General features: G+C 47.0%; 1 protein-coding gene across 3 annotated transcripts in view; it reads right to left on the minus strand.

The window, feature by feature from the left end:
- Positions 1-210: 210 nt before the first annotated feature.
- Positions 211-23,730, minus strand: part of DYM (dymeclin) — a 382,780-nt gene continuing 359,260 nt past the window's right edge. For all 3 annotated transcript variants that reach the window (XM_043889419.1, XM_043889417.1, XM_043889418.1), the window contains one exon: positions 211-722. In XM_043889419.1, the coding sequence (XP_043745354.1) occupies positions 573-722 (150 nt within the window). In that variant the 3' untranslated portion in view covers positions 211-572. The remainder of the gene's footprint in view (positions 723-23,730) is intronic.

Below are 23,730 nucleotides of genomic sequence, written 5' to 3' on the forward strand. Positions count from 1 at the left end.
TGTGGAGGATCTAAAGGCTTCTATCCAACTGCCCAGGCTTCCATCACGGGTCCTCTGAAAGGCCACTACACACATACACGGCTTCGTTTCCTTATGAATTCCTGTCCTGTCATCTTTTCAGATTGATATTTCTCAGTGTTGAAACACAACACACCACACACACACACTCTCAAAACAAAAATCCTGAGCATGCAAAAAAGAAAAGAAAAAGAAGTATGCACTGGTAAAGTGTATTATATGCCTAAGGCATCAGGTTTCCTGGAAAAGCTCTAGATTTTTGGTTTAGAAATAAGATTGCATGTAAAATAGCTGGTTTTTACATTTATTATGGTTGCGTACCCCCCTCCCACTTTTTGCACTATAATCTAAACTGAGTGATCTATTGCCAACTGGCCTCAATTCTCCAAACCCACGTGTGCAAGGGAAACACGCCTGTGTGATCCTCTTTAATAGAAGATGCACCAGGGAATCTGTCTACCTCCGTTCCCCAGAAAGAAAATAAGTAGAAGGACTGCTTGGATGGAGGGGGTTGGAGGCCAGGTGGGGTGGGGGGCGGGGAACGAGGCCCGCTCTCAATCGGAATCCATCGTGAACAGCTGGATGTCCTGTGGGTTCCAGTAGAGGCCTACTGCCGAGTTGTACACCAGGGACCAGACGTAGGGGATAAAAAACTCCTCGGGCTGCTCCTCTTCCACATATTTGAATTTCAGTTCTGGAAATTTCTGCAACGAAAACAAGATGAGGCGATCAATCTCACAGGCCTCTGCGAGAGCAGCCAGCGTTTGTACACGGTGTGTGGGGGGTGCAGGGGGCCCGGGAGTCCTGGGCCACAGACCCAGCCTCCCGATGACCCTTTGGAGGCCGGGTGAATCCCCCACGGGAAGGGCACACAAGCCCACCAGCCCTGGTCAGGGATGTCAGCGTGCTGAGAGCAGCAGGGCCCAGACAGGGCATGAGGCAAAGCGAGAGACGTTAGGCAGGAAAGCAGGCCATACCCGGGCAGACAGTGCTCAAGCAGAGACTGCTGTGTGGCTGGGGTCCCGTGGCTGGGTCTCCTTCAGACGCCTCCCCTCTCAGGGCTGAGTCACCTTGGAGGCAAGGACGTCCCCACCACAGGTCCTCGGCCTTGACTGTGTGGGCGGGCAGTGCTGGGTGGACGTGGCGGGTGGGGGTGAGGCGGGGGTGCTCCAGCCCTGCGAAGCGGGCAGCAGAGGGGAGCCCCAGCTCTGCCACGCTTCAGGTGGCCTGGCCGCACTCTGCAGTCCCAGGTGAGGAGGGAGAACACGTGCAGATTCCTGGAAGTGGCACTTTCACTGCAGCATTTCACCAGGATTGGGGCTTCTGATTTTCTAATTTTACTCCTGATTTATTTATTCCAGCTAGAGCAGAGGAAGTGATGGCCCCCCTCTTTGGCAGCTAAGGAGCCCGGGGTCCCCAAAGGTCCCTGGGGGGCCACTTTCCAGGCCAAGGTGACACGAGCCAGAGTGGCTGCAGTTTGGTGACCTGTGTCCCAGGTGGGGCAGGGACAAGGGGAACGTGTCTCAGGAGGAGGGGCAGCGCGGAAGGTCGAGGCGGAGGGCTAAGAGAGAGAGAGAAGGGAGACGCACACACAGAACGCATGGCCCACGAGAGCAGAGATTCTATATTCACTGTGTTGGCGGCTATGTCCCCTCAGAGAGCGGTCAGACACTTAACAAATGATTTGATGAATGACTCAAAGAAGCAATCAACCATATAAGGACCAACTATGTCCCAGACACAATGGTAAATACTTTACGCATATTATGGTAGTCAATCTCTCTTACGTGAGTCACTCATTCATTGTTCTATTGCTTGAATGTCTGCTCCCCGGCACACCAGGCAGTGCGTGCATCAGGGCCTCAGGATACACAGTCCCTGTCCTCACAGAAGGTTCCTTCTTGTGCAGTAGAGGGACACAGAAGCGGCAGCCACAGAGCAATGATAACAGAGCGCAGTAAGTCACCTACGTATGGATGAGCTCTGTTTCGAGAACACGTCTGTAAGTCCAACCAAGGTAGCCTAGGTACCCAACTAACACAATCGGCTACATAGTACTATAATGTAATAGATTTATAATACTTCTCAGACAAATAATACAGAAAAAAAAAAAAACCCACCAAAAAATAAAGAAAACATTTTTAATCTTACAGTTCAGTACCTTGAAAAGTATAGCAGTATAGCATAGCATACAGGGGCTGGCACTGAGTGACCAGGCAAGAATTACTGACTGCAGTAGGGAGAGGAGGTGGGAGATGGCAGAGCTGAAGGATCGTCAGCAATAGGAGATGGAGGGCGAGGTGCAAGTTCACTCTTGCCTGATGTTGATGGAATACACCTCTGAAAGTTGCCACTTGAAGGTTCCTATGTACGAAACTTCCTGTTGTAAGAAGGGAGTTCCACTAAGGAAGAATAGTGGTTCCAGAGGCCTGTGGGAGGTGGAGGGGCAGCCAGGTGAAGAGGGACGTGTGCTCCTTCTGAGGGAACAGCAGGCAGGGAAAGCATGAGGTGCTTTTTGTTGGAGGCAAGAAGAGGGACAGTGGGGGAGCCAGCCTTGGCCAGCAGGGCCCAGAGGGGAGGACGGAGTCGCATGAAGAGCCCTGGCCTCTGCTCAAAGGACCTTCGAAACCTTTGAAGGGTCTCAGAAGGGGGCTTGATGAGACTGGCTTTGTGCAGGGACCACTTGATCACAGCGTGGAGAACTAGAGGGCACTGGTGGGGACAGGGCCTGGTCCAGGTGAAGGGAAAATGAGTGTGAACTAAAATGAGTTAAAGATTTTAAACAAAAAGTGAGGGTGTGGGGGGATTGGTGGTAGTGGGAGGTGGTGGGTTAGGGGCTAAGAATGGGGAGGGAGTCAGGGAGCTACATACACGGAGTTCCCTGGTGGCCCGAACAGCAAAGAATCTGCCTGCAGTGCTGGAGACTTGGGTTCGATCCCTGGGTTGGGAAGATTCCCTGGATGGCTACCCACTCCAGTATTCTTGCCTGGAGAATCCCATGGATAGAGGGGCCTGGTGGGCTAAAGCCCATGGGGTCACAAAGAATTGGACATGACTGAGTGACTAACACTTTCACTGTTTTCACTTTCACACAGAGTTCAAGAGATTTTTCAGATAACATGTGCAGTGATTAAGACTAAACATCTAAGTGCTGAATCCTCAGGGTTTCAGAATGATGACCGTGGGGCGGGGTTAAGCAGGAAATGCTTTGTGGCAAGTAGAGTTTTGAGTTAAGTCTTAGCAAAATGTACAGGACATCATACAAAGGAGGGTCCTGGTCATGGCTGTTACCTCGACATACCATGACGGCACAGTCCCCACCTGTTACAGCTCTAATGGAAACCGACTTCATTCCATGGCTCCCAGGGCATCAGTAAATACAGTCTATGCACAAAAGGGTTTTATAAGCAGATCAGACTTCAACCTTACCGACCGCTATATCTGCCCTCATACATTTTACCCCATACTTTGCGAAATGATTCAGGTTTAATGCAAACCCAGCCCTCTCCAGGGCACCAGTGTTTCCGAATCAGCTCTCTCCTGCCCTCAGTGCAGGCTAACGGTCGTGGTGTGCGCTGAGGGCCGTGCTGGCTTCAGCGCACAGGGACAACTTCTGCCGCTGGGCTCCTGGGGTCAGTCCGGCGGACAAAGCACGAGCAGCGGGGGATGTGGCCCTGCTTCTGGCACTTCCTGGTCTGACTGGAATTCGGTTCCATCCCCCAGCTTTCCGTCCTGCTGGATCCCTCCCACCCTGGGCCCACAGTCTCCGGGCGCGCCACAGCCGCTCAGCAGCTGGTGGTCTCTGGGGCCCAGGCGTCCGTGATGAGCCTCCTCACGTGCTCTGTGTCACTTCCGGCCTGGCATGGAGTTCTCAGGTGTGGGGACAGGGTTCTTGGAGGTGGCAAAAGGTCTTTGTCATGGAACTGGGTGTTTTACAGGTAGCAACACAATGATCTTCTTTTCCAAGAAAAGCCTGCATCTGTAGCAAGAGGGTGCAGAGAGCAGATGCCACCAACCGAAGGACTCCCTGAGCACCAGGCCGGTCTAGAAGCTTCCCTGACGTGTCATGGTCAGTCACCACGGTGTCCTGGCGAGGCCCCCCATGGCCAACTCCACAGACAGAAGGTGAGGCAGGGCCTGGAGCAGCTGAGTGCCTTGTTTCAGGTTACACAGCTTGTGGGGAGGAGTCAGGATTGGAGCCTGGGTCTGACTTGGTGGGAAAGTTTGAGAAGAGATAGCACAGTCACAGATACCACAGTCACCCTACTGCTCTGTCCCCAGATCCAATTCTCCAAGGCTCCACGGGGCCCTTTCACTATATGGATAGAACCTAGCACACACACAGCTGGTCCTGAAAGAAGTGACCAACCCCACAATGATGTCGAGCATTAAGACATGTGGGGCTTCCTTGGTGGTCCGGTGGTTGAGAATCCACCTGGCAATGCAGGGGAACACCAGTTCGATCCCTGATCCGGGAAGACCCCACAGGCCTCAGGGCACCTGAGTCCCAGAGCCACAACTACTGAGTCCAAGCATAGCCACCACTGAAGCCTGCACACCTAGAGCCTGTGCTCTGCAACAAGAGAGGCCACGGTGATGAGAAGCCCACAGACCTCAACAGGAAAATAGCCCCCGCTCTCTGAAACTGGAGGAAGCCCCCCCCCAGCAATGAAGACTGCCCCCCCAAAAAAAGAGCCAAAAAAAAAAAAAGAATCAAGAAAGTGTGGTGGACTGTGTGTGTGAAGAAGAAACAAGCTTTACCCTCTAATAATGAGGATGCAAATCCTAGCTCTTGGAGGAGCCTCAACTTTAGAAAACCTTTCACACTGTCTTGGGAGGGGAGGGACTGGGCTGGGGGCTCAGATGCGGGGTGGCTTGAAACCCGCCTCCCAACACAGCAATGCCTCTTTCAGCTGGAATAATAATATCCTACATTTAGAAGTGGGAATGTCACCAATACAACGCATTTCTGGTTGTTAGTGACAAAAATGACTAAAAGATGTGAAGCCTTTTCTCCATCAAGTGACTATTCAGGGGTTTTCCTATGAAGGCAGGCCTCAGGAAAGGACATGAGGCAGCTTACCCGAGACTGCCTTCTGTCCCTCCAGGGAGGGTGGGATGGAAATAAAACGAGCAAACTGCTTTCTCAAAAATTCCCTCCAATTAACCTAAAGAAACTTAGGCAAGAGCTGCTTACTGGGATGGCACTGCCTTCACACGTTGGCACCAAGTCTGCTCGCCCTCGTGGTTTGGGGGAAATTCTGACGACTCTCCCATTAGGACGAGCCATGAGTCAAACGCTGCCTTTAGGTCACACACAGCCAGATCCAGGAAAAGGCCACCAGGAGAAGCGCCTGGCACCCCCCATGGCTTCCCTTTCCACCACCTGGTAAAAACGAAGGTGAAAATGGCTTGTTTTTATTTTTGCTCGAGTTTACTTCAAAATAATCCATCTCACTCTGGAGAGAGTAGTAAACAAAACCTCAATGTAGGATAATACCCAGGTGAATATCCATATATAATAGTACATTAAAATAATATGAAATACTATAAAGTTTACTTGACAATAGCAAACATGTATTTCATTACAAAGTTTTTCAAGCTGATCAATGATTATTTCTATACAGGTTCTCCATAAAAGCTTAATTAATTCCGAGATTATGGGTAACATTTATAGCTACCATAACTGATTACCTATTTTATGGCAGGCATGTTCAAACACATGACATATAGCTACTCATTTAATCTTTGAAGGAACTAGAAAAAGCATCCGAAAAGCAGGCACATGATCTGAGTTCTAGCCCCAGCTTTTCTCATTCATTCATCCATCCATTCATTTATTCAGCAGAACTCCCTGAGAGCCTACTGTGTGTGTAGCAAGCACAGTACCAAAAACAAAGCTGTAAATAAGATGTACACAATGTCAGCATCTAAGAGCTAAGAGTCCACTCCTGATTAGCCAGGGGACTTGGGAAAAGTCTTGTACCCTCATTCCAACTTAGGCTCTTAAAAGGTAAGAGTTTACTCTAAGATTTTGAATTTAACCATCCTGTTTACTTCACATAAATGAGATTAAGTGCCTAGTACAGAAGAAGCACTCAATAAATGTTGGCTATTATTACTGACATTAAAGTGACATGCAAATGTAAGGTACGCTCTTATTTTAGAACTTTTAGTAAGAAAATCCAAAGTCTAGAAATATCACTCCTGGCCTTGTCCTAAGCCCATTTCTCATATTCTACCCATGGTGTACATTTCTAACGTGGCAACCCTATTTCCTGACAGTTAATAATAATAGAAACGGAAAGAACCTGAGCTTTCCCACATAAAAACCCAGGAAATGTGCTGACAAATGGCTTAAAAGCGACAGACTTCTCTTCATTAACGTTTTTAAAGAACAAAGTTTTGTCACCAGTGAAGGCAGGTTCTGAAGAATGGCCTTCTGTCTGAGTGGATCCTCACTTGCTGAATAGCGAGCTATATGAACAAATGCATGGTTTCATGTCTGCGCATATCCCTGTGATGCAGCTATTTAACTGGACGGGAGGTGGGGCTTGGCTCTGAGGGGAGTTTAGAGCCATCGTGATGAGAAGAGAGGGGTCACCTCTAAGCTGTATTTGACATCAGTCTCCCTGGATAATTCTGTGGCAGACACAACAACCTCCAATAGGGGTGTGGCGTCTAGCTCCGAGAGGACACGGCTGGAGAGGCTGAGGTGGCCAGGAGTGGGGACACCAGGCCTCCTGTCAGCTCACAGAGCCCACCCAGCAGGGGCGCTCTGAGGAAGGGACACACCGAGGGTGCCCAGGTGCCAGGGTCGTGGGTCACTTCACCCACGACCACCCAGTAACAAGCAGCACCTCTCAGCTCATCAGCTGGTCTCCACAGCCATCGGGGTTGAGCTTGCATATTTGTTTGTTTACTTGGGTACCATCTGTTCCCCTCTAGAACACAGGTCCCAGGAAGGCAGGGACCTTGCTAAGAGGACAGCATCTAGCATACTACTGACACTGAGGAAATGTTTGCTGAATGACGAATTAAATGAATGAGTGCATGACTTCAACTCTGCACATAACTCTGTGACATAGGTTTATTAACTATGTTGAATGGATGAGAAAACCAAAGCTCAAAAGGATAAATAAGATGCCAAAGAGGACAGAGCTAGGAAGTGGAGGAGCTGGAGGCCAAACAAAACTACACCTCTCCCCTGCACGCCCCTCAGAGTCGACAGGGACCCAGCTGTGCGTTTCTTTAAAATGCCTACATCCCACATGGACGGGAGGTTTTCATGTCTCTCTAGTAATGATAAAGAACCTCAAGCATTTCTTCCGTATTGCCAGCCACTAAGTCACTAGCCCTCTGTGCTTGAGCGTCCTCACGGGGAACAGATGGGATTGATCTCCAGCTCTGGAGTCCAGGTGGCCCCAGGCTGGGCGTCAGGAGGCGTCGGCTCTCTGCTGGCTCAGCCACTGGCAGGCTGAACCGTTTGGGGCAAGCCACAGCATTTCTGCAGGTCTCGGTTCTCTTGTCTTGTAAAAAATGAAGGGCCTTGAGCTCCTTCTGAGTCTCCTGGGTATGGTTTTATGAGGTGACCCCAGTAAGGTCTCCACTCTGGGATTATCTGCATGTTCCCCAGGCTCTGCTGGGTCCACCTGGAGAAAGGGCTGGATGAGTTGGGTTGAGGGACAGCCCTCAAGTCAAGCACTTGCAGGCTGCCACTCAGCCAGGTGTCACCTGGGGGCAGTCTCAGCGGAGAGGGTCAATATCTGAAGGTTCCTGAGCTGTCCTGGGGGCTGACAACAGTTGGGTTTTAAAGGCTAAGACTCCCAAATGCTTAACAATCAAGACACACATGAGGCTCTGGTTGGCCTGCTGAGGTCTGAGAGCTCGTGGCTAAGTGGGCTGAGGTCCCAGGCTTCCATGGAGTGTGTGCCACTGGACACAGGGCAACCCAGAGAGCAAGCAGAGACAGAGTGGCATGGACACACTTGTTACTAGCAAAACCCAGGCACTGCAGACAGTACATGCTCACGCCCCTCGAGTTCTAGTACCAGCTCCTCCCTTCTCAACAAGTGGGCTGAGGGAGATTGCTTCCCGGGTTATTTGCTTGAAATTTTTCACCAGCACTTAAAAGGTTCAGAAAGGGGGATAAAGCATAAATAGTAAGAAAAACAGAGCATTTTCTCCAGGATTGGCTATAACAAAGCAAACATAACAAAGCACAAAGTAAAAAGCTTCTTCTTTCCCGCAATGAGTTGTTTTTAAGACAGTGTACTGGGAAGATTTTAAAAGGGCAAATAATAGGCATAAATCATAAGAGTTTGGAAAACACCATTCAGTCAATCTGACTGAATGGGAGCACAGCCTTTGCATGACGAACCCTGTCCAAGGAGCACCGAATCTGACACCCTTCCCAACATCTCCCTGTCTATCTAGTTGGAGAGAGAGCCCACCTGGGTTGAGACTGAAACAGACATTCTTAAAAATATGTGCTCCTCTAAAAGAGATGCTGGGAAAGACTGAAGGCAAAAGGAGAAGAGGGTAACAGAGAATGAGACAGTTGGATGGCATCACTGACTCGATGGACATGCGTTTGAGCAAATTCTGGGAGAAACAGTAAAGGACAGGGAAGCCTGGCGTCCATGGGGTCACAGAGGGTCGGATACGACTCAGAGATTGAACAGCGACAATACTCCTAGAACTTGAGAGCTAAGGAAATGAGAGACAAAAGGCTCTATTTGCACTAAAGACACTGGGGACACATTTTGTTAAGATTCAGTCCAAGAAATATCATAGTCTGAATGTCAGATCAACAACCTAGAAAAAGTCACTTTCCTCTGCTCTCTTCACGCCTGTGCAGAATGCTAATGCCATCCTGTGCTGGCTCGGGAGGCCCAGGTTCCTCACTTGAGAACATCTTCACTCCTGACCCAGTCAGCAGGGCCCAGGCCCCTGGGGTCTTCCTGACTCTGAAGCCATCCTCCCCTCTCTACCTCATCTCCTCTTTTGCCTTCTAAGGCCCCCCTATGGGCCTCAGTGAGGGACTCCTGGGTAGATGGGCTTGAGAACCCACTGAAGATCTGGGAAAGCAGAGGAGGGGGCTCTGAGGGGGTGGCGGCTTTGGTGTGACAGTTACGGCAAGAGAGGCGAGGAGAGGGCGGGGTGCTGGTCACCGCAGGCCCAGGCATTCACCCCTCTCCTTCTGAGACAGTTGTGACTCAGCTCAACAAGGAGGGAAAACCCATCTCTCAAGCTCAGGGCTTGGTCTCAATCCAAAGCTACTTACAACAATCTTGTTGTTTTGACTTTTGGAGCCAGAGGTAATGCTAGACTCTCTCGAGTTTGGCCGGAATGTTTTTTATCAGCTCCAGTGAATCAACCCACCGCAGTGGGACATCCGGACGCCCAGTCCAGAGACAAAGCAAAGGTCTGATTTGGTGGTTGAGACTTGGGTATAATATGCAGACCAAACGCTTTAAAGACTGTCTCTGCTGTCAGCCATGTGATCTGGTGGAAACCCACAGGAAGTTCAGTGAACAGATGTAGGGCTCAACTGCAATAATTTTATTACCGCAAAAGTTCAATGGAGTTTTCCCCCTTCCACCATTTATATAGATAGCATCAGAAACTCTAGCAAGTCCCTGGCGTGGCTCCAGAAAGTTTAGTGCGATTTAAAATCAAACAGCTAGATAGCACATTGCAAAAAATTCTTTCAAAGACCGTATCAAGCCTCTGAATAGACAAGTGATGGGTGATGGCTGGCAGCGAGGCGGCCCGTTACTGCTGGGAGACGGTGTGGGATGGGGTGGGAGAGGTGAGTTGCTGCTGGTGGCATGCCCCAGGGCTGTGGTGGGCAGGTTCTGTGCACATGGAAAGCAAGCTGATTTCAAGACCCCGTCATCAGGTACCCAGGGAGGCATCTACACGCAGTTATTTTATCGTGGGGTGAACTGGGGATGAAGGACCAGTTTTCCTACCATTCCTTTCCTGGTTTAATCTCACTGTGTAATGTTGGGTCCCTCAGGAACGGGTCCTTAAACTAAACACAGGAGGTGAGCGCCAACTATATATGAAGCATTACACTTGAGAAAGGAGGAAAGGAAAAGGAATAACTGCTGCTCCTCTAACAGGGGGGATAAGTTAGCAGGAGGAATAAGAACGGTGGGAGGATGACACAAGGTGCAAGGGCAGTGCCCCAGACAGACTGGCTAACACTGGGGTCAGACGACTGTGGGTGGGCTTGAACGGCAAGCTTTACGAGAAACATCCATATGACCAGTTCAGCTAAATTACGATCTGAACAAGCCTGAGCTGCAGGCTCTTCTATGTGTGATAGAATCCACTGTAAATGGATCAAATATTATTGCTTAACTGACATAAAGGAGATAAGCGCTGGCCTGTAACAGCAACACTGGATGTGGAGCAGTCCTATTTTATGCAAATTAGTTTCAGAGTGAACTAAATCCAAAGTATAGAAAATTAGAAAGGGGCATTTGTTTTTACTTTAATCTAATTCTATTTTGGGGGGCTTCCCTGATAGCTCAGTTGGAAAAGAATTCATCTGCAATGCAAGAGACCCTGGTTCAATTCCTGGGTTGGGAAGACCCGCTGGAGAAGGGATAGGCGACCCTCTTCAGCATTCCTGGGCTTCCCTGGTGGCTCAGGTGGTAAAGAATCTGCTTGCAATGCAGGAGACCTGGGTTGGATCCCTGGGTATGGAAGATCCCCTGGAGAAGGGAAAGGCTACCCACTCCTGTATTCTGGGCTGGAGAACTCCATGGACTGTATAGTCCACGGGGTCGCAAAAAAATCGGACACGACTGAGCGACTTTCCCTTTTGGCTGCACCGTGTGGCGTGCAGGATCAAACCCACACTCCCTGTAGTGCAAGTGTGAAGTCCTACCCACTGGACTGCCAGGGAATTCCCTAAAGGGCCATTTATTAAAAATTATAAATTAAGAGATACAAAGCTGACATTAAGAAGTCCGTCATGAGGTGGCTCAGAAGACAGTCATAATACCTTGCATGTCTAAGAGCATGACGGGTGGCTGGGTAGTGGGCACCTTCAGGATCTCCCTAGGAAGAAGAGAGCTACAAGGTGAGCAGGCATGCCAAGTCACTCAGTCATGTCTGACTCTGTGCAACTCCATGGACTGTAGCCCGCCAGGCTCCTCTGTCCATGGAATTCTCTAGGCAAGAACAATGGAGTGGGTTGCTGTTTCCTCCTCCAGGTGATCTTCCCAACCCAGGGATCAAACCTGCATCTCTTATGTCTCTTGCATTGGGCAGGCAGGTTCTTTACCACTAGCATTACCGGGGAAACCCAGGGTGAGTGGACACCTATGAATATTTTGAAAGCTCAGGCCAGAAGACCACCTCTGAGATTACAAGGGACACTAATGGCTCTGTGACTGGTGGCCAAAAAAAAAAAAAAAAAACCTCTTAGGAAAAACAGAAAGATACAATATAAGGTTGAGCTTACACTTGCAATGAACTCTCCACCATCACACCATCAGTCAGAATCTGAAGCCTGCTGGAGTCTGAAGTCAGAGCAAATGTCCCTGTTAGACTCTCTCTTTTCGGGAGAAGGGGCACTGGGAGGGCAGCCTGCAGGAGAAGGAAGGAAGAACAGGCTCTCCTGCTACAGGAGAGTTTGAGATGGGCCTTGACAAGTGGGTACTGACCTGTAGGGATTCGGGGGGGCAGGGAGGAAGCTGGCATTGCTTGTGGAGAGACCCTGTGAGCAAACACTGAGGCCGAGGACACTCTCACGGGCCTGGCAAGTCTTAGGGGGCCCAGACACAGGCTCCAAGGCCAGCAGCTGCAGATGCCGCTGGAAAGAAGGGATGAAGACAGAGAGGGGCCTCAAGGGCTGTGATGACACATCTATTCATCCAGTGAGCCTAGAACTGAGAGAACAGGCACGTTGGGGATAGATATTTCTAATTTAAACATCATTAACTCAGATGGCAGTTGAAGTTGCCAAGGGTGTAAACTCCTCAAGAAGACTGAGCTGCAGTATTGAGTACTGACTGAGTATTGATTGAGTACTGTAGTATTCAAAACCTTGTTCTAAAGGCAAAACAATTTGAATACAGAAGACTGGGAGGAGGAGAATGTTTTGATTCCATGGTGGGAGATGCAGGGCAAAAGTTAAGAATTTACTAGCAGAACTTTTTGGCTGAAAGCCAGCCCAGAGGGGGAGCCACAGATAACTGGAAAAGTGTATTCTTCCTGCAGTGGGCTCTTTATTTTGGACAGGACTCAGATACCTAGGGCTTCCTTCACAGCTCAATTGGTAAAGAATCTGCCTGCAATGCAGGAAACCCCAGTTCAATCCCTGGGTTGGGAAGATTCCCCTGGAGAAGGGAATAGCTACCCACTCCAGTATTCTGGCCTGGAGAATTCCATGGACTGTAATAGTCCATGGGGTCCAAAGAGTCAGACACAATTGAGCGACTTTCACTTTCACTCTCAGATACCTGGTTAAGAGAGTGAGATCCCAGGGGAAAAAAAAAAAAAAGCATTACCAGGAAATAAAAGTCCAAGTAGAATAAAAGCTCCATGAGGGCAGGAATTTTTTTTTTCCCCTACTGATACATCCACCAGTGTTTAGAAGATTGCCACAGACTTGAGAGATATTTGCTGATTGAATGAATAAAGGAATAAATGAAGAGGTAAAAACTGCTGTTCGTAAAAAACTCAGTTATTGGAGGGGTGTGGGTGGGGTGGGTGGGTGGCGGACTTCCCTGGTAGCTCAGCTGGGAAAGAATCTGCCTGCAATGCAGAAGACCCTGGTTTGATCCCTGGGTTAGGAAGTTCCCCTGGAGAAGGGATAGGCTACCAGTTCCAGTATTCTTGGGCTTCCCTGTTGGCTCAGATGGTAAAGAATTCGCCTGCAATATAGGAGACATGGGTTCGATCCTTGGGTTCGGAAAATCCCCTGGAGGAGGGCATGGCAACCCACTCCAGCATTCTTGCCTGGAGAATTCCCATGGACAGAGAAGCCTGGTGGGCTACAGTCCATGGGGTTGCAAAGAGTCAGATATGACCAAGCAGCTAAGCATTCTGGGGAGGTGGGGGACAAGAGGGGAAAACTGAATCCTGCATACTGGATGAGTTAGTGTAATAACTGCCCAAATTTATTTGGGACAAAATGAGCCAAATTAATTTGAGATGCAAATGAACTGACTTACTGGGGTTTGGGGGCAATACTTACAAACTCAGTAGATTAACTTACTTCTCAAACTACCTGTTCTCCTTGCTTACCACCATCCTACCACTGTCATACATAATCTGGCTTACCTAGGAAACTGGATCCTGGATAATGGATGACATTGATATAGATAGTCACAGTCATATTTTTATATTTCAATATATACCTAATTATGGAAAATAAACTTGAGTTCATCAACATGCACTAGTCATAAACCAATGCATAATATGTGAATGGAGAAAAGTTGATTTTTAATGAGTCCTTTACTTTTTCCTTTTGTCAAGACTATAATATGGTTTTTAAAAAGGGGGAAGATAAGGCCTTAAAATGTAAACAGTAAGTCCTAATTAGTGTGTCTGTGATAATATTTCTTTATATTTTTTTTTTTTTTTTTTCAGATTAATATGTGAATTAAGAGGGAGTGGGAGATAGAGATTTTGGAGAAAGATTCTGAATCCTGTTTAGACAAATTCTGGCAAAGCAAAGATCTTTGCCATGTCTGAAATGTCCGTGCTGGGAGATACATGCGGGTGACATGTGATGGCTGTGGGGACAAGGACGGGAGAGGCTTTGCTGGCAGGCCCCAGACTGAGGTGCCTCTGAGTGAAGGAGAGTCTCCGTGATTATATCAGGCAAGAAGACACTGTTTACCACAGTATGTCAAAGAGATATCTGGAAAGAGAATTCCAACTAAGATGAATGCAGAGATAAGAAGTTGTCTTTAATTTCTTAAGAGTAATCTCCTTTGAACATTCTTAGGATTTAAGTTATGAGCAAATGTGACAGTTTTTCAAGTCTTCTTAAACAGTCTTGCCTGAATTATTTCTTAGCAGGAAGCTAAAACTAGGCTCTGATAATCAATATCCCTATGTATCCACTATACAGGAGAATTTTTCCCCTCTGCTTATGGAAAGAATAATCTATTCCCAGTGTTCTATGAAAAGCCTGTGGTTGCTAAACCAATTATGTTTTCTTCAATCTACTTGGAGAAAATTCCACTTGAATCCCATGATTCTAAAGGCGAGCATTTCACAACCTAAAGTTCAGTCTCAGTGCTTCCTATGGCTGTCTTTCCCAGTGACGCAAGTATGATCCACGAATGGATGAACCACATCTGTGACTTCCTGTCAGATGCTAAGTCCTGGACCCGTGGTTATTCCAACATTCGTGATCAATGAATTAAGAGCACAAAATGAGGTTCGTTTCCTTCGCCACAATCATGAGGACTAATAAAAGGAATGAGGAAACCGAGAGGAAAGGGAACAGAAGCAGAATGCTCCAGAAGATTCCTAATAATCCTGTTTGTTGTTAGGAAATGAGTCTGCCTTAGATTCCACTCAGTGACGGTTATGTCACTGTGAGACAGAGCTATCTAGAAAACGGGCACTCCCAGCTTCAACTAGACAGGCCTAGGTCACCTAGGAAAATCCATGTTACTTTCCTGGACCATGACACCATGGGATCCTGGAATCATAGAATGTAAGCACTAGAAGAGACTCTCAATTTTAAAAAGAAGGTACAAAAATGTACAAATAAAACCACAAAAATCCTTAACAGTCATAAGGTCCACCAAGTTAACTGGAATTCATATTAAATGACTATACATTGATTTCCTCAAGAAATTGTTCTAATATAGGGAACATATTCATTACCTTAGTCCAAAACTCCCTTAGACTTGTGCTTGTTCCCTTTGGGGAAGCCAATGACACTGTCTCAAAATTTAAAAAAAAATGCTATTGATAAAAATAGCTGTGTTTTTATCCCCCTGAAGCCAGAAAACATATTATCAAATGATTCAAAAGTTTGATTTGGTATCATGCATCACATTGTAAGGGGTTTCCCTGGTGGCTCAGATAGTAAAGAATCTGCCTGCAACATAGGAGACCCAGGTTCAATCTCTGAGTTGGGAAGATCCCCCGGAGAAGGCAATGGCAACCCTCTTCAGTATCCTTGCCTGGGGAATCCCATGGTCAGAGAAGTCTGGCAGGCTACAGTCCATGGGGTCACAAGAGTCAGACATGACTTAGCAACTAAGGACATACACACACATCACATTGCAAGATATTGTCTCACTATGTAAAACAGCTATCAGTTGTGAGACACTCAATTCGTTGAAAACCCCAAGATAGAAGATAAGCAATGAATGCATCAGAATGAACTAACCGAAGCAGTTTGTTTAATTTTTCCCAAGGAAAACATGAACAGGAAGAAGCAAAGACAGAGCAAAGTGGGTGGTGGGGTATGTCTGTGCAGAGTGGTGGGTGGTGATGTGGAATGAGAGAAACGCTAGCACAGGAGAGCTATGTGATTTGACCACTAGGACCAAAAATAAGAAGGGGAACCTGTCCTACTGTACATTAAACTATAAAACTGAAATAACCTGAATGGTGTACTATCCCTCCCTCTAATTTGGACTACCACAGATGGATATGATTTAGCACTTCTACCTGCTATGTTATAATTACAGAAGAATTAACCAAAAAGCTGTATAAAATAGGTATTTTATGTATCTAGGGAATACATCCCTACATATCTAGGGAATACAGGCTATATTTTATTTTACAGTGAAAAAAATGTGCTTGAGATTTAAACTTTCAAAAGTTTTGCAAGTTTAAGATGTATATATTTCAAAATACGCACAGTTACATGAAACGACCAGAGGTTCCCTAACTTACCAGCTTTCTTCCTCCTCTCTTCGCATTTCATCTAAATCAACTAATCAGTCTGTCAGGTGGAAAACTTTATGGAGTATGGCAAGTATAAAGCAAAGTTCAGATGCTCAAAGAGCTGAAAATCTAGTACGGAGACAAACTGTAAATGCACAAACTAAACAGGTAAATATCCATTTCATTGTTAAATACCAAGAGTAGTGATACAGGCAGTGAACTACTGAAAAGTTTCCAGCAGGAAGAGATGAATACATCTGTTGTGTCTGCGACAGTCCCCATGAAGGCAGGGGGACCTGGGCTGTTAAGGTAGAGAAGAGGTGAGGAGACCATTACTTCAGGCAGGGACAGGCAAGGCAGGAATGAAGAGTGGGCTCAGGGGCTGGGGGGCAGAGAACATGGGGACTGGGCTCAGAGTTTGAACTGTACTCATTTTTCCTGGACTCTTCAGGCATCAGGGAGAGGGCTATACAGGAGGTAAGAGATGAAGTTTATTCAGATGACTGGGTGGTAGAGGTGGTGGTGCTAACGGTGACACTTGTGTGTGTGTGTGTGTGTGTGAGAGAGACAGAGACAGAAACACTTCCCCCAACAAACTACACCCATTTCCTCTCCCCACCCAAGTTACAGAAATGAGATCTACTGACCAGTAGCATCAGTATCACCTGTTAGAAAATCAAATTCTTGGGTCCCAGATATTCTGTGATTCAGGAAGGCAGAAGGGAAAGAATGACCTGAGAGAGAAAGAATTTCCATTCTGGAGGAGCCATATGAAGGAGCACAGGTTCTCAAGAATTGGGAAGAAGGATACCGCAGAATGGCAAAGGGCATCCTCCCACAGGGGAGTTAGAAGGACAGACACCATGTATGGCTCCCGCAACTGGCACATGGGGATACCAAGGCCTTTATTTTTTATTTATTTATTTTTTGTAAAAAAAAAAAACACACACAGTGGTTTATTACACCTTCAATATTAATTCCACTTAATTTTAGAGGACGGAAGTGCACAAAACAAGGAGCTGCTGGAAACATCTTCAAAGTGGGAACCACATCAGATGCAACTGTGGCACTAGACACTTACCCCCAACATACATGATGGTGGTGGTTTAATTGCTAAGTCGTGTCCTACTCTTTTGCGACCCCATGGACTGCAGCCCACCAGGCTTCTCTGTCAATGGGATTTTCCAGGCAAGAATACTGGAGTGGATTGCCATGTCCTTCTCCAACCAAGGCCTTTAATAACAACCATTTATTTCATTATACAACAAAAGTCCACGCAGTTGAAGCTATGGTTTTTCCAGTAGTCATGTACAGATGTGACAGTTGGACTATAAAGAAGGCTGAGCACCAAATAACTGATGCTTTCAAATTGTGGTGCTGGAGAAGACTCTTTGAGAGTCCCTTGAACAGCAAGGAGATCAAACTAGTCAATCCTAAAGGAAATCAATCCTGAATTGGAAGGACTGATGCTGAAGTTGAAGCTCCAATACTTTGGCCACCTGATGTGAAGAGCCGACTCACTGGAAAAGACCCTGATGCTGGGAACAATTGAGGGCAGGAGGACAAGGGGAAGGCAGAGGATGAGATGACTGGATGGCATCATCGACCTACTGGACATGAATATGAGCAAACTCTGGGACATAGTGAAGGACAGGGAAGCCTGGCATATTGCAGTCCATGGGGTCACAAAGAATCGGACATGACTTAGCGACTGAACAACAACAATTTCAGATGGCAAGGCTAAAATGTGGCAGAGACCTAACAAGAAATAAGTATTTGGGGCCACTGGGGAGGCTGGCCCTAAGATACAGACAGAAGCTGGGAACCATCTCCACGGAGTCTAAAAACAAAATGAAGGTAATAGGAGAGAAAAAAAGGGAAAGGATGGAAAAAAAAAAAAAAAAAGTGCTTCAAGATGATCTAATCTTCCATTGACAAAAGCCTGTTCTTTGCCATTCATGGAGCCTGCTTTTACCCTTTCCTATACCAGAAAAAATATAAGTTTTAAGTTTCTTGTCTTAGTGTGTTAGAAGTTTAAAAACTGGCCCTCCATATCTAAAATGGAGTGTGGTGCAGGCTTCAGGGCAGGCTGGAAATTTAACTGCACGGTATACCAGCTAAGTTCACATGATTTTAATTTTTTCCCATAATTTTCTTAAGAAAGGAATGTTTTACCATTTTCTGAATAAGTAATACCACTGACGGCAAATTTTTTAAAAACATGTGCTCAGAGGCGGCAAAGCAATGGTACTAATCAACAGGACTGGGAGGCCCAGAAAAGAGTGACTCTACATGATCTGAAGAGGGCTCCTCCCGGAGCCCAGGCCTGGCACTGACACAACTCACATCCTGGGTCGAAGCCTCACACCTACCCTTCTACCTTCATGTGATCTTAAAAAGGGGTATTTCATAAACTGGAAACATCACATAAAAAGGACTGCCCTTGGACTTCGCTGGTGGTATGGTGGATAAGAATCTGTCTGCCCACGCAGGAGACACGGGTTTGATCCCAGATCCAGGAAGATCCCACATGCGGTGGAGCAACTACACCTGTGTACCACAACTTTTGAGTCTGTGCTCTGGAGCCCATGTGCCACAATGACTGAAGCCGGAGTGCCCCAGAGCCCGCGCTCTGCAACAGGAGAGGTCACCGCAACGACAAGCCCGAGCACAGCAAGGAAGAGCCGGTGCGGCCAAAAAGGACTGTCCTTTGTACATGAAGGCAGTAGTCCCAGCCCCTCAGACTCATTAACACAGATCCTTTTTTATATGTGTGTTCTTCTCTGATCTGGCCACATACTTGTACCTGATTCCTCTCAGGGATGTGGGTGTAGGATTCGAAAGGGACCGGCTTCGAATCCTTACTGGCTTGTGGCTCCAGAACAGCGAGGGGGACCAGGTGGTGATGAGTAACCCTCATGAAACATTCTAACCCACAGCTTTATCAGCGATCTACACCAGATCCCTTCCTGCACACTTCAGAGAAGCTGGAACTTCTGCCCTTGCCTGGGCACTCACACTTCTGTCCACCACTGAATGACACTTTTTTTTTTTTTTAACCTCATAAGGATGCAGCCTTTTCTGGAACACCTCTGATTTCCAAGTCTCACTCTTAAGTTCTTGAGACTGAGGGCAGTTCCTGAGAGGCAGGTATTCCTGAAACTCAGGACAAAAGACAAATAAATCATAAATCACTTATTAGCCCAAAACATTTTGCTAAAGATGCTACAGCCATATTTTAAGCCCCATTAGGTACAAAGCAACCTGAATAAAAGATTCGAATGTGCTCTGAGCTGAATGGAAATTCTAAAATTGAGGAGAAAGAGCTAAATGATCTGCAAGTCTTAAATAGGAGGATATATATCCAGAGGGCCACAGATCTGGGGAACAGTGGTCAGAACGAGCAAAGCAAGGAGGCTGGGAGGTGCTGGTGCCTGTATTCTGGGCAGCAGTGGCTCCATGTGCAGCGGGGACCGGCCGAGACGGGACAAATGCAAGTATCAACCGAGGGGCCGGAGCCCTGTGCCCTCTGCCTGTCACAGCCTGGAAGCCAAGGCTGGACCAGGCAGGACAGTGGGCTCCTGTCCCTTTTAATTCCTCAGCTTAGACAGGCTGGAGGTTGAAAAAGACAGGCAGTTGGCACTTTCTGCTCCTCATGGCAATGGTCATATCTACCAATTACGTGAGGCTGAAATAAACACCATGGTAAGGAAGCATCAACTTTGAAGACTACTATGTATCTCTCCCATCCAGGCTCTGAATGGCACAATGGAGCGAAAATTCAGGATATCTGAATTTTAGACTTGGTTCTGACACTAATAAACTTGGACAAATAATGTCACCCTTTGACACTTAGTGACCTCATCTGTAAACCATTACTGCTGATGAGGCCCACTCTGCCGGCGGTGAGGGGCCGACGCAAAAGGCTGGCTGTGAGGTTTACGTGACTCACGTGGGGCCGGGGGCACAGAGAGGGCTGGGCAGGGCTGCGGCCGACCCCTGCCTTGCCCACGGAAGCAGTGCCCCAGAAGGGCCCTAAACGAGCCCTGGGACAGTTACCGTCAAAGGAAAACTGGGAACAGCAGGACCCCTGCCTTCTCCATTTTGGTCGGTTGGCCTATTTACTTATTTTTCAAAGCAATGCCACAGAAGGCAAGCAAAACATTTGTAGGTGAAGTGTTTGAAGATCTATGGTCATTTCCAAAACACAACAGTGGTTTAAGAGGAAGCAGTCTTGTGTTTTACAATATAGGCTCTGATTAATCCAAATTTACATGTTTCAATAAAGAAACATGCATTGCTTATCTCTTAATTTACTTTCAGGGACTAACCACCAATGACTCAGTTTGCTATACACTGCAAGCATGTTAACTGAAATTGGAATTTACCTTGAAAGTATTCAGAAGCATTTTGAAGGATATTTCTAAGAGAAATTCTAAATTTAAACAATCAACATATTATATTTTAGAGGAATACTGAAATGATAAAACACTTTTTTATACTTAGAGAAAAGGACACAGTTTATTTAGAGAAAAGACTATAGAACTATGAACTATTTGCTTCACTTTTTAAAAAATACAAATTTGGGAAAATAAGGTAAAACTATAAATTTTCCTTAAAGAGAACTACTGTATATTTAGCATGAAAGGGATAACATCTGAGTTCTGGGGCTTTTAAAATACAGCTTTACTTTCTTAAGGAAGAGAGAATGTTGTGCTTACTGCAAGAGTAATTTACATTGTTGATACATCTTCCACAGTTTCTCCATCCTAGTGAACATACAAAACACTTTCTGCTGAAGAAGGATGTTAAGATAAAACTTCTGATTAAATCCCTCTTGTAAGGTGACCTGCTAACCCATGCATCCTTCCTTCCTTTGTATTAATATTTACATTTTAATTATAACCACTGATGATTTAACAAATATGGTATTTTAACACAATGGCAGATACGAAAATAATGGTCTCCTTTGCCATCTGGCTGATGGGTCTTCATCATTTGTTGTGACTACACCAAGAGCCCAACCAACTGGCTGACTCTTGGCCGTTTTCCTGGCTGTTCTGGTGGTCAGGGCTGCAGCAGTGCAAAGCGAGGCACAGATTGCGGCTCCAGAGCCGCTCCCTGTGAGGGCGCTGGGCTAGAAGCCTAAGCTGAAGGCTTACTCAGTACCATCGAAGGCCCAACATCTCCCCCAACATTTTACTAGAGATGCCCACATGTAGCCATGAAATTAAAAGATGCTTGCTCCTTGGAAGAAAAGCTATGACAAACCTAGACAGTGTATTTAAAAGCAAAGACATCACTTTGCTGACAAAGGTCCATCTCGTCAAAGCTACGGTTTTTCCAGTAGTCATGGACGGATGTGAGAGTTGGACCATAAAGAAGGCTGAGCACCGAAGAATAGATACTTTCAAAATGTGGTGCTGGAAAAGACTCTTAAGAGTCCCTTGGACTGCAGAGAGATCAAATCAGTCAATCCTAAAGGAAGTCAACCCTGAAAATTCATTGGAAGGGCCAGTGTTCAAGCTGAAGCTTCAATACTTTGGCCACCTGATGTGAAGGGCCAACTCATTGCAAAAGACCCTGATGCTGTCAAAGACTGAGGGCAGGAGTAGAAGGGGGTGACAGAGGATGAGGTGGCTGGATCGCATCATCAATGGACATGAGTTTGGGCAAACTTCAGGAGATAGTGGAGGATAAGGAAGCTGACCAGTCCTTGGGGTCTCGAAGAGCTGGGTATGACTTGCAATGAACAATGAACAACAACATGCACAAAAGTGGAGAGAAGAGTGTGCCCTTCGACCACGGGCATCATGGTCAACTGACGGTCATTTCTGTTTCAGCTATTTCCAACTTCCCTCCTCTGAATTATTTTGGCATCAATCCTACAATTTTATCCCCAAATATTAACCTACATATTATCAAACAGGTAAAAATTTCTTGCTCTACTTTTAAGATAACTCATTAAAATTAAATTACAGAGTGATCGGTTGTACCACAAAAGTATTTGACAAAAAATATGTCACATGGCTTCTAAGTAATCTTAACAGTTACTTGGAGAGTTAAGATGAGTGCAAATGAAAAAAAAAAAAAAAGGAGTCATCAAAAAGCAATTCTCCAGTGTAATCTATTGTTTAGAAGAAGCAATGTACTAATTACCAGTCCTGATTTAGATGGATTCTAGGATGTGTACGAACAATCCAAGTGACCTCCTAGCTCCGTCCGCTTCCTCTCCTTTATACAAACCATCGGCCTCTGCCAAAACGAACCTTCCGAGGTCCTCTGCAAACCCCAGGCGATTCCCTGCTCCTTGCTGCTCTGCTTCTGAGACTGCTCTTCAGAGCTAAGACGTCCTCCCCACCCCATTATCACTTCCAACACAGCAGGCTCAAACGCTTCCCATCCTCCTCAAAGTCCTTCATGGCCCCTCCAGTGCTGGGTGCCTGTTGGCCCACCCACAGGCATCCGTCTGTACACTTCCCACAAGATGCCTGGACTGGACACAGGTTTGCATATGGCTTATGTTTTGAACACAGACTTTGCTGAGTGAGGAACGTGCCCTCCCCTGTCAGGAGCTACGGTGACTTAGGAAAGATGTAGGTCTTGCGGATGAGAGCAGGCGGGGAGGCTGGGATGTGATGGTGGACCTGAGTGGTCCTGAAGGAGGCGGTGAGGCAGGGCAGCTTTTCAGCACAGGGGATTATTTGGAGGCCTGGCCAAACAAGAAAAATGTCTCAGCCCTCCGAAGAGCTCCTGGATGCACAATAGGGCCACAGGAGCAACGGTGAGTTCTGATCAAGGGGGACATCCTTGGCGATCTGGTGGTTAGGACTCGTCACGTCCACTGCAGGGGGTGTGAGTCTGAATCCTAGTCGGCGAACTAGGATCCTGCAAACTTTGCACACACACCCCTCCCCCGCCAAAATCTGGTCCTGGTTCTCTGTGGCTTAAAGAAAAAAACCTTTGATGACTTACCAGTGAGAACTACTGTCATAGAAAACATCAAAAAGAAAAGATAGGGCTTGCACCAAGGTGTTTACAACCTACATCTGGAGATAAAACATTTATAAAAATAAGTAAAAGACAAGGCAGAAGTGATAAGTACTGTGTAGGTGTACAAATAAGCATAACGTAAGGAAGTTCATGGAAGGGAGACATCACTTTAAATGGAGGAATCAAGGAAGGGTTCAAGGAGGAGGTGGCAATTGAGTGGTTTGTAAATGATGGGTAGAAGTTGGGTATGTGAAGACAGGAAGAAAGGCATTATGGACAGAGGGGGAGACGTAAGAAAAGACATGGAGGCAGAAAAGCACAAGTGTGCCCAAGGACCAGCCCAAGTTCAAGTTGTTCAGAAAATGGGGACTAAAAGGGGGAGTGATGTGAAACAGAGCTGAAGGGCCACTTTATAGATCCTTACTGAGCCTGACTCTAGACTCTGGTCTGTGCAAAAGCCACTATGTGTGTTTGAGCAGAGCAGTGATCGCACTGGAATGTTGCTGTGGAGGATTACTTAGGAAGCAATGGGATCCATTTGATTGAGGAGGGCAGGAAGCAAGCCCCTTGCAGAGAGCTGGCAACTAGAGCAGGGGTCAGGTGACAGGGTGAAGGCCTGAACCTGAGATGACGGTGGAAAAGCAGAGGGGTGAACAGAGGAGAGGGTGAGAGCTACCCGGCCGAGGGAGGGAGCAGGGAGGGAGGGAGGGAGGGAGCAGGGAGGGAGGGAGGGAGGCAGGGAGGCAGGGAGGGAGGGAGGGAGGGAGGGAGGGAGCAGGGAGGGAGGGAGGCAGGGAGGGAGGGAGCGAGGGAGGGAGGGAGGCAGGGAGGGAGGGA

Source organism: Cervus elaphus, chromosome 27 (assembly GCF_910594005.1).
Source record: "Cervus elaphus chromosome 27, mCerEla1.1, whole genome shotgun sequence".
In the NCBI taxonomy this organism is placed as follows: Eukaryota; Metazoa; Chordata; class Mammalia; order Artiodactyla; family Cervidae; genus Cervus; species Cervus elaphus.